The sequence below is a fragment of the Topomyia yanbarensis genome, chromosome 2 (assembly GCF_030247195.1).
Source record: "Topomyia yanbarensis strain Yona2022 chromosome 2, ASM3024719v1, whole genome shotgun sequence".
In the NCBI taxonomy this organism is placed as follows: Eukaryota; Metazoa; Arthropoda; class Insecta; order Diptera; family Culicidae; genus Topomyia; species Topomyia yanbarensis.
In genome coordinates this window covers 110,135,124-110,155,768 of record NC_080671.1, presented here as the reverse complement: position 1 = coordinate 110,155,768, position 20,645 = coordinate 110,135,124, and the positions used below count along the sequence as shown (strand labels likewise).

Below are 20,645 nucleotides of genomic sequence, written 5' to 3'. Positions count from 1 at the left end.
TTTATTTGACTAGTTTTGACCGGTTCACAATGAGTGCTTATCACCTACACAAGCCCTGTGTCTGTTTTCGTCATCTAGGTAATTATTTCGATTCGATCGATAGTTTAAACTTTGAGTTCGTTGTTGTGACTGCTAGATGTTACAAAAGAAAACTTCCTCTTGAAGTGAACGAGAACGCGATAATAGCCCATAACTCTGATAAACTAAATTGCATGCTTTTGTGGATCAATTAGTTAGAAAAAGATTGTAATGACTGTATCTTGATTTAAATTGTCGACTCAGCATCTTTGTGATTGTAATTTAAAATTGCGACAGTAATTTAAAATTGATAACATCTACTGTGTTGTACTACTTAGGAGAAATATGAAGTACTATGGTAATAGGCTAATATACGAAATCATTTTCATACGTAATCGAAAATTTGACAGTTATAGTAGAGAAGGCATAGTGCTTCGTAAAACAATAACTTAAATCTTCGAATATGGTCCACCAACTTGTTTTTTTCACGACGACATCAATATTCTATTTTCAAAATTTTTTTGCAATCCAAAACACGTTACATATGTATAAGAAACACAGTGAGAGGAGCTTAATCGACAGACAAAAAAAAATCTTATACCCTCCTGAGACTAGATCGGTCAAAAGCCATGGAAAACACATAAGTGAAAGTGTTCTATTCGACCGAGCCTATCAATTTGTTTACGCTCATTTTGTTCGACTTCTGCCGGTGTAGGTACAGTGAAAGCATAATACGGCTGCTAGCCCCGTGCAACCCTCCTCGGTGAGACGAAATTGATAAGGTGTATTATATTTCAATTATGCTTGACACGAGAAGCTATATAAACGTTGGCCTTCCGTCTGGTTAGTAGATCAGTCGACGGGCAAGTTTCCAATCGAGAGGATCATATTCGGATTGGTGTCGCCGGAAGCATATTTGGTTAACGCTGCAACTCAGCCAGTGATTGAGAAGTGTTACAGAACTTTAAAGTTTGAAAATGAGTGTGCAAAGTGAAACAGCGGAAGTAAAGGCAAATGGACAAGTTAGTATCCAACCAGGCAATGATCAGTGTTCAATGAGCTAACAGTACCTATAGTCATGTGTGGAGTGTTTTGAACGTAGTTAGTTCTGTGTGAAGTGAAAAAGTATGCGTCGGTTTGATCGAGTGTATGATCAATACTTCCCTAGTAACAATTGGGGTTTTATGGTACTCTTGAAGCCCTTCTTAAAACTTAGAATGCACTTGTAGTGTGCTATAAAACTAAAAATGCTGCTTGGGTTGTCTTTATCACATGATTTTGAAAACTACTAGCACTTGATGCTGGATGATAAGAAGTTTCACTAAATCATATCACTAGAATATGAGCCGGCGAGGAATGTGCCAATCTTCATATTTTTATTTATAAACAGTCAAGACCCGTTTTTATCAGCGCCTTGGTGAATTTTGGGTTGATAAAATGGGGACATTAATAAAATCGGGACATATATTTTTCTCTTTTTTCTATTGCATGCAGGGTTTCAAACTATTTTTCCTTAAAAACGGTGAGATCAAGAAACACGAAAAGCTTTTTTTCACACAGTTAGGTGCTTCCCTCGCAGTGCTAGAAGCTGGCCAATTCTTATCTTCCAATGCTCAATACAATTCTCCTATAGCCGTAAGCACAAAGCCGTACTAACTGTTTTTAAACCGGACTAACTTTTAAACCGGCCTAAAATATTTGGTAAGCTTTAATCAAACGATGCTGTCATTTATATGGCTGCGTTCTGATCTGCGTTACACGTCAATGTTAAAAAACAACATTCAAGTTGAAGAAAATGAGTAAATTCATTCCGATATTTTCTTGCAGTAAAATAGCTTTTCTTCGTCAAATATCTCGTTCCATAGGGTTTGAGAACAATTTTGTCAACTTGTTGCCGATATGTTTCTGAACATAGAACTTTAACGTGTTGGATAGTTGAAAGTTGGCCGATGATGTACAGTACTTTGTAGTGACATAATATGCAAAAATCGAAAATAAATCGATATACATATGCATGTTTTTATTCAGTTTGAATAGGCGCTCGTCGAGTTAGAGGTGGCTAAACCATCAGTTGTAATTGGTGCCATGATAGTTATTTCTCGACAAAAATATGATTACTGGTTAAAACCCAACTGTCAAAATTCTCTTTGAAAGGAAATTCCGGACAAACCGTCGCTCGATAAACACAGTTCATAGCAGTTAATGGAAGAGAACATTTTTCTTTTTTGTTTACTGCCAACATCTGTGATTGGCGAGTAACGGTTTGTCCGGAATTTCCTTTCAAAGACAATTTTGACAGTTGGCTTTTAAGCCGGAATTATATGTTTGTCGAGATTTCAAACTTTGATTAAAAAATTGGTTAAAATATTTCAATTTGAATTTAAAATGAACTGTGAGTGTCATACTAATTGAACATGATACCTATCGACGTGGGGGAGAACATTTATTTTCGTTTCAAGTGAATTTTCACAAGTTTGAAATAAAGATCAATTTTCAATGAAGGCCTGCGAATTAAAATTATACACGTTTTTCAGCGAGGTTTAAATAAAATGTAAACAAAGATCAAACAAAAAATTAAACTTTGACAGAATGATCATTTATATTCACGAGCCTTAGGGATCATCCATAAATGACGTAGCATTATATGGGGGAGGGGGGAGTTTTATATTTTGTGATGATGTGTGACGACAGGGGGGTAGGGGGTCATGTCATGCTACGTAATTACCAAGGGGGGTATTTAGAGGTTTGTGACGAAATGCTACGATGGGGGAGGGGGGGGTGTTAAAAATCACTCAAAAAATGCTACGTCATTTATGGATGGTCCCTTATACTTATTTTTTTTGCACTGTGGCAGACAGAATATAGATATATTTCTATAATGCATCAATGCAAATTGGAACGATTTTAGGGTAGACGAGCCCTTATTCATCTCATTAGTCGGGATATCACACTCTTTCGCGGAAAGCTCGGCTTTCAGTGATTGGAATGCTCTTAAATCGGTATCAACATCTTTGCTTCGTTCCTAAGAAGCAGTACAATAAAAAATCTCGCCTGGAAAATGTAAAATACTCCCGTTTGAGCGAAGCGAATAGTCGAGTACAACATACCCTTATTCGTCCTACCATTTGAGCCAATGCGTTGAATAGAGAGAGCAGATACTGCTCTAACTAATGTGTTCAAATGGGTAGGATGAATAGAGGTGCTAAGATGAATTAGGGCACAGTAACCCTATTTGCTTACAAAATTTCTATGATTTTATGAATAAAATAATAAGTGCATTAAAGCATAAATGAGAGTTTACAACATCCTAGCAATATATTTTTACCAACACTCTGTAACTATTTGTGCCGTTTATACGTAATTTTGCTTCAAACTAACTTATGATTATTACAACAACTGACAGAATCTTATACCTGTTTAATTATTTCTATAGAGTTAATTAATATTTTAATATGACGTATTCCATATCTATGTCGTATTCTTTTCTGATTCGCGGTTCAAGCAATGTTTTGGAATAACGTACCGGTTGTTCAGAACTATTGATGCATATGCCAAAAATCGAAATAAATATATTGATCACCGTTGTGTTCACAATAAATTTCAAAATATTTTGTGTTCAGATGTTTTATGTGATTTTATTCTTATTGGAACATTGCACATATTTAAAATCAATTATTTACTCTTAGCTTGGAGTATTTGTGGAACTAATTTCTAAGCTGTTAACATTCTGATTCAATTTGCTAACCACGAGTGTAGGAAAATTCATAAAATATTGCATTTTACGATCTAAATCCAATTGTCATTTGTTTGGATCTATCCCCTAAAACAATAATTTTCTTCCGTTATTTACTTTCTTTGATGTGTGATACAATAGATATATGGGCAATAATTCGTGAAAATAAGTTATCGATTTATATTACCGAATTGAATGGTCCCGCTTATTCTCTTAGCGATAAGCAAAAAGAAAAGAATCAAAACAATTCCTATTGTAGTTCTGCTTCTAATTCACAAAAACAACTTTGATCTGAATTGATTGAATTGATCTTAATTTATCCAAGTCTACTGTAACCCTTTGATGTGCAATTGGAATCAAGCGTGTAGAGAGAAGGAAAGAACGACGAAATAAAAAAATGCGGGTAGATAAACACGGTAAAAAAACTTTACCCATTTTAAGTATTCAAATTGCCCATTTTCGGAAGTTATTCGAGCTGTCAAAAAATGGGTATTTTTTTGCTTCTAACAATGGGTGCTTTTTATTCATTTCACAACTACTCGATGAGATAATGTCAATGGATATACTGATCTTAATAATGAGTGAAAAGTCATTAAGAATTATTTGAAGCGAGTTTACCTGCAAACTAAGGTTCGTAGCGGAGCCTGCAAATTACCGGCCTGCATCTGAGTACGTGGCGGAAACGGAACATTCCGGCTATGCTCGTAAAAACGGCTGTTTAAACTACTGAGGATGTTGCAAATATACGCAAGTTTGGCATTTTTAGAGCAGCCAAAAGATCCAGCCACCAAAAATATATCCAGTTGGCAGTTTTATTTTGTTAAGTAGTTAAGGAGACAATAATGTGAAATGAATGTTATTTTATGTTTTTTTAATTCAGAAATAATTCTATTGACAGTATTTTTCATTCTGGCGCGATTTTCATGAATGGATATTTTTCACGCGTTTTGTAGTAACAGTTCTGCGAAAAATAAAGGGTAAAGCATACCCAGGCTGAGCTGTATTCATTTATGGATACGAACTCTTTACTTACTTAATGGGTTATTCCACTTTTATTGAAAATGCGTAGTTTTCGACGCATTAATTGGTATTTTATTTTATTAGTGTAGTTCGACGTGCTTGTCTTTCCTACCTGATAAACTGGCTTATTTATTACCATCTTTATTGCGAGCAAAGGGAGCCATATTTATCCAGAAGAAAGCCGAAGAGAGGATTGAAAATAACGAAATGTGTGCAGGAGAAGCATGACAAATTTTTGCATATTTTTGTCTTCTTTCGGTAACATGATGCTGCCATTTGCATTGCTGCGTTCTGATCAGCAATACACGGCTATGTTAAAAACTGTACAATAAAGTTAATTTAAAATTCACTGTTTATTCCATTTAATAGTCTGATTATTTTGAGAATTTTTTTATTGCTCAATAAAATGGTGAATCGACATCTTGTTGAATGGGATTTATAACATAAGTATTGTATCAAATAAAATAATTTTTTCGAGCAATTTCATCACAAGATGGCGGCTCTGCAGCATTTTCACCTCATGCGCGTTTTTGGAAGGGGTCCATGGTCGGAAATCTATCTCCCGTGATTTTTTACCTAGCGCCAAAAACTAAAGTTTTTCTGATTCCTTATGTCAATAGCGATGTACGTAGGATTTTTTCGATATTTTGATTTTAAGCGAAATGGCGCAGTTTTGAGTGATAAAACGTAGAAAATGTCATAAAAATCTACACAAAATCGTTAATCAATAAAAAGGTAAGCAATAAAAAAATTAATCCTGCGTACGTGACTGGAGAAATCAATTTTGAATATACTGTGAAAATTTCAAAGCGACCAAAAATCATTTGTTCGAGTTACATCTCCGGCCATTGGTTTCGAGAAAAACGCGGGTAAAGTGTGCAGTACACATGGGTTATACATAAGAATCGTTGCGGCAAAATTGAAAATTTCTCGACAAACGTATGATTACGGCGTAAAAGCCAACTGTCAAAATTCTCTTTGAAAGGAAATTCAGGACAAACCATTACTGGCTGAATACAGTTCACATCAGTTAATGAAAGAGAAAACTTTTCTCTTACGTTTACTACCAACGTTTGTGCTTTGTGAGTAACGGTTTGTCCAGAATTTCTTCTCAAAGTGAATTTTGACAGTTGGCTTATACGCCGTAATCATATGTTTGTCGAGCTTTGTATATTTTTGAATTGTTTTCGTTCTCCATGTTTTGGGATATCATTTTTTACATCTTAAAGCACATTTTAGACTAATAAATAGAAAATCGATTGTTTTAAAATTTTACAGTGGAGTAACCGCTTAAACAATTTATTATTTAAGATCCATAATTGACTAAAACATTATTTTGCTAATAATGGTGCATACTATCGAGAACGTTATAGAGTTGTATTGCTAGGCGCTAGCCACTTCAAGGGCTTGAAGAGCTTCCCTAACATTACACTTAGTAGTCAGTTCAGCCAAATCTAACTGTTCCAAATTAAATCAAATGCTTATAGAAAAAGAGTGGAAGCTTACATCTTTTGAAAAGTTTGTATCAGTTGCTGTTCTGCAACACATGAAAAATGTCATAAAAATTATTTATTTGCTTCAGATAATTATGTCGTCCATGGAATGGAAATCTGAAATTTTAGCCTGGTGGGGCTTATTGTACCATCCTACCCAACTAGTCTACTAACCATGCATATAGAATTTGGCAGACCTACTTTGCTGAAAATGAAGTAATTCAAATTATCAGCACGATTATCCAATCATGCCTGAAATACCAAAAGTTCAGTAATTTTAATTAACAAAAATTATAATTAGTTACTGCTTATAGTCTGCCATCTGTCTGATAATGAATTGACAATTATAAATTTACAAATTGAACCTGATACTGGATGCAGACAAAATTTCTTGGCCCAACCGTTCTGAATTTTGCACAGTTCTTCTTCTTCTTCATATCATTACCCAGGCAACTACAAGAGCTTTTTGCAAACTGTTAAATATTATTACTTTACAATAACATGTTAATCGTTGTTTTAGCAATAATCGGACTTTGGTTTCAAAGTACTACGAAAAAATCGAAAATCGACCAAAAAATAAAAGCTCCCTTAACTACTTGTGAAATGCTGTGAAAAACAACTGTGCAAATGTCTCAAAATTAAAGTATCCAATTTTTTGCCGATTATACCTTACACAATCCCCCTTAAGTTCCGACACGATTTAAGCGATTTTTCCGTATTCAACTTTTTGCGTAATTTTGCCAAGTCATCTGTCTAGTCTCAGCTTTCACAGCTCTTTCATACCCTGCATATCTGTTCTATCATAAAGAAATAAACGATAATTTGTACTACAGCGGAAATGCAAATCGTTCAAGATATGCTAGAAAATTATAAATTACGAAACAATACAAGCAAGCTCCGATAACATTTAAATAACAATCAAAATGAAAATATTTGTAACTGTTTTTTTGCCGTCATATTTAAAAGTGTTACTTAGGCTATATGCCATGGCTCCATTTACAATTTTTTATTCAATCTTAGTTTTGAACTCTTTCGAAAGCAGTAAAAATATAAATAAACTTCCACTTGCTTATGGTGTTCTTTGAGAGAAGATACAACTAGAAAAGGGAACAAATTGCGATTATATATTCTTCTCCTCATGTTAAAATAACTAATAAATGTGAGCAAATTAAACTTCACTCATTTTGATAGCCATAAGTAAACTAACGAACGAAACCAATTTTCATCTCTGAATCCAATTATAAAATTTCGTTCGACAATTTGTTTCAATATGATTCGACTTCTGCTAACCTACAATATAACTCTTCGATGTGGCATTTTGAAATGAACGTGTAGCACCTTCTAGATATAGGACGATAAAGAATATTTAAAAAAATGCATTTAAAATTCGATTACACCTGTTTTTCGTACGGGATAAAACTTGCTTACTTGCCCTCATATCATTTTTGTGCAACATGGGCCATAATATTGCACATAAAGTTCGAAAAGTTGATTCAAATTATTGAGATGTATGCAAGAGGAACATGGCGACCTTTTACACTGTTTTCATTTGGCTTCAGGATGCAGCAATTTCGGTAATGACAGGTACTAACGTCTTAGGCCGGACTAAACTCGGGCCTAAAATCAAAGATAGTACCGTGTGGCGGTACCAACTAGATTCAAGCTTACCGCTACTAGAATATTTACAATAGTCCAATTTCGTGGAAAATGTAGCCAAAGACAGTCTAAATTGATAAGTTTTATCAATTTTCAATAATATTGCAACATAACGAATATATATGAAAAATTCATTTTCCGTCGTCAACGTAAACTGTTCCTGGCATCGTTTGAACTGCTATCCATCCAGAATCTATTCAGGATTCCGAATGAAATGTTTGGCCGGGTTGGAACGGCAACCTCAAAAACTTTTGAACGTCATCGACGGCTACTTTACGTCAAAAATAGGATTTTTACATTGCACTAAATAACTACGATCAAGCAACTTCAAATTTGAAACTGTTTGATGCTTTATATAAGGCAGAAGAACCTTCAAAAACAGTGGGAAGAACATTTGGAAAATCAAGATTGTCGCCTCAAATAGTTTCGAAATAATGTAATTTTATTGTTCTATTATTAAGGATTATTGTCATTATTCACGGTGTGAATTTAAATGAATGTCGTGCTTGTGAAAATAAAATTGTATGCTTAAAACAGCGCAATACGCAACCAGGAACCTTGTTTTGGAGAGTCAAAAAGTCGGTATATAGGTCCTACAATGAAAAACAGCCAGCCGAGAAAAACACTGCCAGTCGTTTTGTAGTTGGCTTCTTGCCCAAGCGGAAAGTTGTAGTTTGATGGCACTGGTAGATATGCCTAGAAATGGCTCTGGTCCAACAAACATGTTTGATGATCTACTCCTGGCTAATTCGTCACCATCGATTCCTTGGTGGCCTGGTATCCAGAATATCATTACTTTATTCCGAGTTGCCAGTTGTGATACACTCCCAAACCAGTTTGGACTCACATTTCGACGACCTTAATACCAACAGTGCTGCTTGGCTGTCCGAGAAGATTGCGATTTTTGCATGCCTGTAGTTTCGTTTCCTATAGACCTCAGAGCAGGTGTATATTGCATATACCTCTCCCTGGTAAACTGTAAGCCACTTTCTCATCGATATCGCTTCTTTAATTATTGATCCGTAGACTCTCGAGCCAATCAGCTCACCCATTTTAGAACCACCCGTATAAAATGATATTGTACCTTGTGGTATTATGGGACCCCCTACATCACATATCTGAAGATCCACTATGTGGACCTCATATGAGATATCGAAGCTCGGTTTAGCCTCCATTTTATCTTGACCTGTAGTTCCTTTAGTATACTCATGTGACCATTTAAATCTCCATCAAATAGTGGTTTACCCTTTAGCACTATCAGAGAACCAAGTCTCGCCGTTCCCATAACGTGTTTGTGTAATGAAGGTAGATAAAACGTGGCCAGCCTCTGAACTTTAGTTGGTTTAGTTTGGGCGGTCTTTTGTTTAACTTTGGGCCACCACACAAAGGAGGAATAAGTTAATCGTGGTCTGACGACGAGTAGAACCAGTAAGCCAACCTCGGTTTGAGACCCTAAGTTTTCCCGAATTGTGCGCAACACGTCCACAGTGCTGTTGTTGCTTTATTAACGGCGTATGTCAGGTGCGAGTTCCAATTCAGTTTTCGGTCCAAGATATCACCTAGGTGTTTCGCTTTTTCTGCGTAGTTGATTGTAGTTCCACTGAGAGTTGGGGGAATCAACTTCAGTTTTTTCTTATTGGAAAACGGTATAATAACCGTTTTTTTAGGGTTCACGTTGAGTCCCCCCGATCGCTTAGTACAGATTCATGTTTTTCCCTCACAATTAGGACAGTCCCTAGTAACAGATCTATGAGATTGAAAAGCTGAAACCTCTGAAGCCAAGATTCAAGATAATAGGATTATGTGACGAAATTCCAGAAAACGAAATAATCGCCAAAATGAAACAACAAAACAATTTGCCTGAAACGACTGATTTGAAAGTTATTCGTGTACAGAAGTCCAAACGAACTGAAAACACAAGAGTGGTAGTGTTTGAATCTGATCCCTCGACGTTCTACTGTCTGATGAAAGCGCAACGGGTCAATATTGGCTGGGATCGCTGCCGAATCTTCGAGGTTGTTGATGTAATGCGCTGTTACCGCTGCTCTGAATATGGCCACAAAGCAGCGACATGTTAAAATTTAATATGCTGTCCAAAGTGCGCAGAAGAACATTCAGTAAACGAGTGCAGCTTTGATTTCGAAAAGTGTGTTAACTGCCAACTATTTAACTCAGAGCAGGAACTTGATGCCGACAAGCTTGATTTTATTCACCCCTCTTGGAGCTCTGAATTCCCGCTGTACCAATAACGCTTGAAGAAAGCCAAACTTAGAATTGACTACTCGACATAGCAACCAACGAAGCTAGCCATCCGCAATCCAAATTATGATGACTGCACGACAGTTTCTCCAGGTAAAGCCAAAGAGCGTATATGTCCTCCCGCAGTTACCTACGATACTGCACCCCCTCAAAATAATTTTCGGTTCCAGTCTACCGTTGAACAACCTACTTCCAGCTCCGTAGCTGATATCCATCTAGCCATCCGCAATCCGTATAATGATGACCGCAAGACTGTTTCTCCAGGTAAAAGTCAACTCAAAATGTACTACCAGAACGTGAGAGGACTACGCACAAAAATCGATGAGCTGTTCGTAGCTGTATCCGACGCAGAACATGATGTCATTATCTTGACAGAAACATGGCTGAACGACGAAATCAACTCGCTGCAGCTATTCGGACCTATATATTCGGTATATCGTAACGACCGTGACCGTGCTGGTAATAAAGGGTGGCGGTGTACTTATAGCTGTTTCCAACCGGTTAGCATCTAAACAAAAGAGTTATAACAATAGAGGTCTAGAACAACTCTGGGTAAACATTAATAGCCATGGTACTAACACATGTGTGGGCGTCGTTTTACTTCCTCCGGACTCCGCAGATAACATAAACGTTATTCAAAATCACATTCAATCTGCACTCGACATCGCCAATTCGCTAGAACCCCAAACCTCTCATTTGTTATTCGTAGATTACAACCAGCCTGGTCTTGTCTGGAAAAGCACTTCCTTTGGCTACGCCTATGCCGACCCCTCTGACTCATCCCTTTCGAGATCTAGTCAGTGCTTTACTAGACGGGATGTCTCTACTGAACATGCTGCAAATGTGTACGATTAAGAACGGACGAAATCGCACGTTGGATCTTCTGTTTATAAACGCAGACGCATACATGAACTGTCATGTGTACCAAGCAGATGAACTACTCGTTGATATAGATTCCCATCACGACAGGTTATTTTTGATGAGATGCTAGAAGATTTTAAATATAACTTTTCAAAAACTGATTTCTTGGACTCAACAACTCACTGCAAACTATTGACTGGATTGCCTCGTTCAACAGTGCAACCGATGTAAATGACGCAGTAGAAATATTTTCGTCGATACTGACACAACTGTTTGAAATATATGTCCCAGCACCGCGTCCTAGACAGAAACCACTTTGGTCCAATCGACGCCTCCAAGAACTTAAACGACTGAGAGCAGCCGTGCTTCGTCACTATACCAATCGACGGAATCCCAATACAAAGCGTGAATTCATTTACGCCAGCAACAATTACAAAGTTTATAGCCGCTTCCTATATTCTCGGCACATGTTACAAATGCAATCTGACCTTGAGCGAAACCCCAAACGTTTCTGGTCTTTTGTTAACGGGAAGCACAAGGAGAGCGGACTTCCTTCCAGTATGACTTTAGCTAATGAAAGTTCTAATACGACTCGTGGCATTTGTTATCTGTTTGCAAAACATTTTTCGAGTGCATTTGAAACAGTTCCGACTACTCCAGTACAGGTTGAAATCGGACTACGCGATGTTCCCAGTGACGTGATGAATCTAGGTAGCATCCGTTTTTCCGAAGAAGATATTGTTGCTGCAGTGGCGTAGCCAGGGGGGGTTTTGGGGGTTAACCCCCCCCCCCCCAAACCAAAATTAATTGGATTGAAAAAAAAATTGATACTGACGAATTTAATTTAATTTTCCACAAAATATTTTTGGAAAAATATTCTCTGATCACTACATTGAGAACTGTGTTTAAAGCGTCATGAGAACTTTTGGAAAATTGTGGGAAGGGGATCTTGTAACTTATCTCTTAGCCAAAATCCCATAGTTGTCAAATTAATTCAATGTAAAATAAAATAACTGTCTGAATTATTATGAGCTCATTTTTGGAAAGATGCTTCAAAATATGGATTAGAGACAATTTTTCGAATGGGAATCTAAATTTGAATAGGTTGATTGCATATAAAACATAAGCTTGTTTACCGAAAACTTGCATACATTTCAACATTTGCTGAAAATGTTTTTTTAGATTGTGTAGAGTTTAGACAACAATTCAATATAGTTAACAACAAGAATAACATTTCAGAAACTAGTTGAAAGCTGATGTAATTTTGTCTCTAGCAGGTCAGCATCGGTTTTATGAGCATTGGATTTTTGTTGTATTATCAACTATATGAATAGCCTCTTAGCAGGATCCACGAATGGCGTACTAAAATTTTGTGTGCTACGTACTGCAAGTTGTGAGGTTGACTAATGAAGAAAAGTAAAATTAATGCTCGATAAATTTTTAACGGTCACGATCACATTCATTCGAAACTGCCAAATTTCGATGTTTAGTAACATTGAAGAATATCAAAACGTAAAACTGTTCATCTGCTGATAGAATAATTTTGACGGTTAATCCTCCTAGAAGTAATTATAGAGAAGAATTAGTCTTCAAGCAAATTTGAGTCGAGACTTAATGTCTCCAGCAATGTTTTCGAAAGTGCTATTTCAAACAACTTTGTCAAAGACATAAATATCCCACATATTCTGAGTATCGAAATATAGTAGTAGAAAACCTTTACAACAAGCTATTCTGAAATTACTGTATTTGATAAATCACTTCTGCGGTAATTAAATAATAAATTCACATTGCGTTCAAGGTGCCTTTGAAGCTTACAAAAAATAAGGGAACTGGATTTAAAACAAATAATTCCCAGGGATTAAAAGGACTCAAAAACACAAAGAGTGATTCCATTTTCAGGAGCTAGCATCAATTCGGCGCTGGCTTAGTCCGCCGAACAAGTTAGTGTCGGATTCTGATAACATCTCGAAACGCAAGTTTCAGTTCCATCTATCCATAATTTAGTTATAGGTTTTGTGTTCTCAACTCGCAATGATTGTTTCAAACAATTTTATCCGTAGCGCAGAAAAAAATAGTTTTCACCTAAATTTTTCTTCACTAAGGAGAAATATAGCAGGCCCAGTCCATTTAAATCCCTATATGTTGAATTCATGTAGCCTTCATATTTCCAACCAAATTGTTTGAAATGACATTATCAAAAACTTTGCTGAAGGCACCATGTCTCTTAATATTTTTGAAAAATTAATTCACCATAATTACCTCTATGAGAATTAATCACTAAAATTTCTATATCAAAGCAGGCGCTGTTTTATGTTGATAACTTCCCAAAGTTGCCAAACCTTCAAAGTCTAGGATTATTATATTAGGTGATCTTGAACGTTGAAATTTTTTTAGATCATTTATCCCACTTTAAAAGATCGCAATTTTTGACTTCATTGACATTTTATACAAGAAAATAATCTATAGAGGTTTGAAAACTGTTCCATGTTGTTTGTAGACTGGAATGACATCTATTAGACTACTTATGTTTTTGAGTTTTCAATAATTTATCAAACTCATATTAAATTTTAGCATTTTTTCAAAAAAATTGCGACTCTCATCAAAACCCCCTCCAAACCAAATTTCTGGCTACGCCACTGAGTTGCTGCCATTGAAAAATTGAAATCCTAGACATCGGCTGGTCCAGATGGGATTCCTGCCATTATTTTAAAAAGATGCGCTAGAGCCCTCTCTGCTCCTCTAAAACTGATCTTTAATCAATCGTTGTCACAAGGGACGTTTCCTCTGCGTTGGAAAAAGTCAGTTATGTTTCTTGTCTTTAAAAAAGGTGATAAGCAGGACATAGCAAATTATCGAGACATAACCTCTCTCTGTGCGGGGTCTAAGCTGTTCGAAATTCTAGTAAGCAATGTGTTGTTCTGGGAAGCCAAACCATATATATCGGCAGATCCACATGGGTTCTTCCCAGGTAGATCAACATCAACAAACTTAGCACAGTTCACTTCACATTGTATTAAAAGTATGGAAGGCGGAGCACAAGTAGATACTATTTATACTGACGTTAAAGCAACGTTTGATCGTGTTGATCACTCGCTCCTACTGGCGAAAATAGAAAGACTGGGTGCCTCACTCAACTTCACTAAGTGGCTGGAGTCATACCTTGTTGGTCGTACCCTATCTGTCAAACTAGGAAATATCTAGGGTGACCATATGTCCTGGTTTCCCAGGACATGTCCTGGTTTTTCACTGACTGTCCTGGCGTCCTGGGAAGTCAATGAAAACGCTTGATTTGTCCTGGTTTTTGTCCTGTAAACCTAAAATATTTTTCTTTACTGAGTCTTTGCTTTATTTTCTCTGGTTCAGATCGCAGTTACGACCGATCGCAACCATAACTGCGACGTAAGCTCACTCTCAAGACAAATACGACAAACAGAGTTTTATACACTCGAATCCCTCAATTATACCATTCAATATCATTATTAATCACTCAACTTTCTTCTCTAACGTGGAAATTGAAAAGATAAAGAACGAGGCGTTCGTATATAGCCTATGAACCTGTTTAATCTGTTTTCAAGGAAATTTGGCAGCCGAATGAATCTAAATGGTTCCAGTTGTAGATCAATCTGAGACCACAAATTGAAGACGTTTTGGTGATTTTGCTTCTGCTTGAGATCTCTTTCCAGTGGCATTTTTTCGTCGTACTGGAAATCCGCGAAAATTTTTCCAATCCATGAAAAGGGAAATGACGAAATATCAATAACTATCATGGAATAACTTCATTGAGTTCTCTCTCTAGCTGGTGATTATGGAACCACTTCAGGGTCAATGCTAGCATTAACATGGCTTCACTGGACGCTAAACAGCGACTAACATCCTACTTAACAGGGAGTATGGAAGGTCGCGTTCAAACTGATATTATTTACACCAACCTATCCGCTATTTTTCATATAACAATTGAAAAATGGAGAATTTTGTAGCCACTTTGCTCTCAGATCGAGAAATAATGATTGTCATTGGAGATTGCCAGCTACATATTTTTAAAACAGGAGTGGCGTTGGGACTATTGATGCTTCTACTTCAATGGCGTGTGTTGAGTGCGGATAACCTCTCGCTGGTCCTGCACAGATGATTTCAGAATATTTCGCATCATCTGCTAAATTAATGATTGCCAATTTTTCCAACATGTCATGTAACCTTCGCTGATGGTTATGTAACAAGAACTGCGTGTGTGTAAATCCAAAAAAACCTACCAGAACCTAGAACTTTTTAGCTGCCGAAAACCTGGGGAGAAGGCACAATCAATTAAGAGGTGATGGAGGGTGGTAGTCCCCTTTGGACTGTCCTGGTTTTTCACTCGCTTGATCTGGTCACCCTAGAAATATCGAATCACATAACTTCATAAATTTATCAGGTGTACCCCAGGGTAGTAAACTCTTGCTGTTCTCCTTATTCTTTAATGACGTTTGTTATATCCTTCCACCAGGATGCAAACTTATCTATGCAGATGACCTTAAACTGTTCCTCATTGTGCGATCTGAATTGGACTGCATCGAACTACAGCGACAATTAGATGAGTTTTGTAACTGGTGTGCTCGAAACCGGTTGACTCTCAGTGTATCTAAATGCTCAGTAATTTCTTTCACGCGTAAAAAAAAATCCAATCTTGTGGTGTTATACTATCACAGGGAAAACACTTGAAAGAGTGTCAGTTTTCAGGGACCTTGGAATACTGCTGGATTCTAAATTGACGTTCAGAGATCACTATTCCCACATCATTGCGAAAGCCAACAGGAACCTTGGTTTTATCATCAGAATAGCCAGAGTTTTTTTATATTATTTTCTATTTGGTTATATTGTTTTGTTTGCATTTCATTTCTAATTTAGTATATTGGGTGTTCAGCCACAAGTGGTGACTTTTCAGCCCTATTGTTTACATGATTCAGTTAATTATTATTAAGTTATAATATGCTTTCGCAGTTAAGTTTTTTTTTCGGTAGGATGTTTTAAACCTACTTTTCTTCTGAATAAGGAGCTAAACAAATCTTATAAACTAACTTATAAACTATAAAGAGAGCTAATCGTTGCAATTGAAGATTGCAACGATTTTTGTCGGAAGTTGCTTATAATACTGTTCGTCATAATTTCTAATGTTTCGAGGACGCTTCAAAATCATTTTCAGAATTTTATTCTGAATCCTTTGAAGCGTTTTCTTCCTAGTAGCACAACAACTTGCCCAGATTGGCACTGCATATAGCATTGCCGGTCTAAATATTTGTTTATAAATTAATAGTTTGTTCTTTAGGCAGATCCTAGAATTCCTGTTTATAAGAGGGTATAAACATTTTATATATTTGTTGCATTTTGTTTGGATTTCTTCAATGTGATCCTTAAAAGTGAGTTTTTTATCGTAAATCAAACCCAAGTAGGGTGATGAGCCTATTTTCACCATACTAAGCAAGGTGCCTCACTAATTTGGTAATTTCTTGCCTTACAATCAATGGAATGCGTAAAAATTGACATCACCCGCTTTGCTTCGTTGTTAAGAACCAATATAATAACATAAATGCGTTGAAAACAGTGAAATTCTCGTGTTTGAGCGCAACGAAAACACGAATGGAGTGCCCCTATTGTTGCGCTACCATTTGACTCAATGCGTTAAACAAAGATGGCAGTCACTGCTCTAACCAACGGCTTCAAATGGGTAGCGTGATAATAGAAACATAGTGATAATGGGCTCATCACCCTATTTAACTTTATCTGACCACGTTAAATTCAAACCACTAAATTTAATAATATGGTTATTATTTGGTTTAAGAGAAAAAGCTCTTGGCTTATGCGGAAACACAATCAATTGTGTTTTTGCCGCATTAGTGGAAATTTTCCATTTTTTCAGGTAATCATTGAAAATATTCAAGCTTCGTTGCAGTCGACTGCAGATAATACGAAGACTCCTCCCAGTGGCTGAGATGCTAGTATCATCACAGAAAAGTGACTTTTTACAGCCTGTAGGTAGATTTGGAAGATCAGAGGTAAAAATATTGTGTAGTATTGTTGCGACGCTTGATCCTTGAGGGACGCCTGCTTTAACGGGTAGCTAATTAGATTTACAATTCTGATAAGAAACCTGTTATTTTTAATTATCTTTATTATGTAAATTGGAAAATTGAAATCCCACATTTTGGCAATTAAACCTTTGTTACAAACACTGTCGAAAGCTTTTTCGATGTCTAGAAGAGCAACTCCAGTGGAATAGCCCTCTGAGATATTTGCCTTTATCATGTTAGTAACTCTCACAAGTTGATGAGTAGTTGAATGTCCAATACGAAATCCAAACTGCTCAGGAAGAAAAATAGAATTCTCATTGATATGTGACATCATTCTAGTTAGGATGATTTTTTTCAAATAATTTACTAATAGAAGAGAGTAAGCTAATTGGTCGATAGCTAGATGCTTCTGCTGGGTTTTTATCTGGCTTCAAAATAGGAATCTTGGCATTTTTTCATCTATCAGGGAAGTATGCTAATTCAAAACATTTGTTGAATATTTTGACCAAGTATCTCATGGTGATTTCGGGAAGGTTTTTAAGAAGAATGTTGAAAATTCCATCATAACCTGGAGCTTTCATATTTTTTTAACTTTTTCATGATGGATTTGATCTCATCATAGTTTGTTTCAACAATATCTTCTTGAGACAATACTTGATTTGAAACGTTTTCATATTTTTGTAAGACTTCGGTTTCAATAGGACTCACAACGTTGAGACTAAAATTATGGACGCCTTCAAACTGCTGAGCAAGTTTTTGAGCTTTTTCTTCGTTTGTAAGAAGTATGTGGTCACCTTCCTTCAAAGCTGGAATTGGTTTCTGAGGTTTCTTAAGAACCGTAGAAAGTTTCCAGAAAGGTTTAGAATTTGTCTTGATTTGTTCAACCTCTTTCGCGAAATTTTCATTTTTAAGAGTGTGAATCTATGCTTAATTTCTATTTGTAGATCCTGATAGATACATTTCATAGCAGGATCACGAAAACGTTGATATTGATGTCTTGAGCATTCTTCAAGCGAATCAGAAGTTGAAGATCATCGTCAATAATAGGAGCATAAAATTTTTTCTGTGTTGTTGGTACTGATGAATTTCTAGCATCAACTAAACTTAAATTTTGTAATGCCGTATCACTGTCAGCTTTATTTTGTAAATCAAGGTCATGATTAAAATTATTCTCAATATAAGTTTTGTACCTTTCCCAATTCACTTTGTGATAAAAGCCGTGTGGTGTCCGGCGGGCTGAAATCTTTTTGAACTATTTCAGCCAAGAATAGAACCTCTGGGAACTGCTCCCATGTCGTAAGAGGCGACTAACAACATGCTAGAAGTTCATAGGTCGAGGTATTGCTCCGTACCGAAGACTTAACCTGGGCGGACCTTAAGGTTCAGGGTTGTTAATAGATAATTAATCGTCATCGTCGATAACGTTAACCACCCGTCAACGTCATCTGAAACTCCGTTAACGATAATGTATCGTCGGATTCATCATTCATGAAGTTGATGCGGTTAAATTTCAATTGTTTAGAAATAAATAACTATTGAAGGACATGTTGTTGGCAGTTGAAAATCAATAGTTTGGACATTTTCTAAGCACAGGGGGGGGGGGGGTCCGACGATGTGTCAAAATCGAATTTTTTGTCAACTTTTCGGGAGTGTTTTATATTGAAGGGAAAGTTATTGGCAGTTGACAATCAATAGTTTTGGACATTTTCAATACACAGGAGGTTCGACGATGTGTGAAAATAGATTTTGTTCAACTTTTGAGGAAAGTTTATTATATTGAAAAAGCTATTGGTAAGTGAATAATCAGCTCCAATAAGACTTTAATTTGAGTAGTATCGATGAACGCGGATCAATACGTTCTGAAAATTCGCCGCGTCTGTTTTAATGAATCTAATTTCAAGTTCCGTTTTTGGTAACAAGCCCGTCCATCAGGTTAACGATCCTTTGTATTTCCCTTCAATGTTCGATATAATCGTTCGTATACATGTATTTCACAAACAATCCGATATTAGAAATAGGAAACACTTTCGCTGATTTATAACATCTAGAGCTATCATAACTCTTTGTCTGTATCACGTGTTATCACTCGATAGTTTGCAACCCAAAAAATATATCGTAGAGAAGGAACAGCGAAGTTAGTCTAAATAATGTCGCAACAAATAGTAATCCGGCCCATTAAGCAGATAAGATTAGTTTTTCTGGGCAATACTCGCATGATCGGTTGTGTGGAGTTGAAATTGCTTTTGTTTAGAAAACATAGGATACTCTCGGTAGCCGGCTACCCAGATTTTAAAAGAACAAAAAAACTAAAGATCTTTTTCGAGCGATCGTGTTTTCGAAAACTAACAACTACAAACTAAGGGATCATCCATAAATGACGTAGCATTATATGGGAGAGAAGAGAGTTTTGCATTTTGTGATGATGTGTGGCGACGGGGGGGGGGGGGGGGGGGTGGGGGGTCATGTCAGGCTATGTAGCTTTTTCAAAGGGGAATAACTAACATCGGTTTTTATTTAAAAAAAAATCACGGGGACAGCGGGGGAGAGTTACCGTCAAGCTACGTAATTACCAGGGGGTATTTAGAGGTTTGTGACGAAATGCTACGATGGGGGAGGGGGTGGTAAAAATTACTCAAAAAATGCTACGCCATTTATAGATGATCCCTAATAATAAACTATGCTTTACAGGTCGCATCGCTTGCTTGGAGCGAATCCTAGACCCTATTTCCTTCCAAACCACCAACTCCGCGACACCTATGGAAGAGTCTGATGAACCTTCGGTATAAGATTCCTCATTTTATTCAAACGATCGCCGGGTAAAATCAGCACCGACACGATAGAAACCACGAATAAATTCGTCGCGTGATTGAATATTACTAAAAAATATAAGCAGTGCTCCTTATAGCCGGCTATCCGGAGTTCAAGTTGCTTATTTTGCTAATCGTATTAATACAACAAATGATAAATTTCCCAAATTCTCGGCAGCCGGCTGCCCAGAGCAATTATTACATGATAACGCTATTGGCACACTTACTAACAACTCTCCCCTTCCCGTGATACATGTGGAGATGCAGAGGATTCCTCGGTCTCTAGTAGCAACATGTATCGGACTAACATTCCTTCCTTTCCCAGAAGATCTGCATTCGGACGTGGCCGGCGTCGGTATTGATCAGCATGCAGGGATCGGAATAGATTGTACAATGTGGCTCATCATGTTATTCCCAAGCATGTTGTTCCAATCAACATTTTGCAACCTAATTTGGTTCTGGTCAATAACGGAGTAGCAACTACGGGCGATCTCTTATGCTTATGCTTATGCTTATGCTTTCCCAATTCACTTTGTGATAATTGAACACTGAGCCAATGGGATTGGAAACAGCTTCTTGAGAAAGTGAAAAAGTTACTGGAAGATGATCAAAATCAAAGTCAGCGTGTGTAATCAATTCGCCACAAAGGTGGCTTTGACCTGTCAAAGCCAAATCAATTGTTGATGGATTCCTTACAGACGAATAGCACGTAGGACCATTCGGGAACAAAATTGAATAATAACCAGCAGAGCAA

At 36.8% G+C, this 20,645-nt stretch overlaps 1 protein-coding gene across 1 annotated transcript in view; it reads left to right on the top strand.

Moving 5' to 3' along the window:
- The first annotated feature begins 857 nt into the window (after nt 1-857).
- Nucleotides 858-20,645, top strand: part of LOC131679171 (cytosolic 10-formyltetrahydrofolate dehydrogenase) — a 26,187-nt gene continuing 6,399 nt past the window's right edge. Inside the window, exon 1 of the mRNA XM_058959807.1 lies at nt 858-1,040. Coding sequence (XP_058815790.1) covers nt 996-1,040 — 45 coding nt within the window. The 5' untranslated portion in view covers nt 858-995. The remainder of the gene's footprint in view (nt 1,041-20,645) is intronic.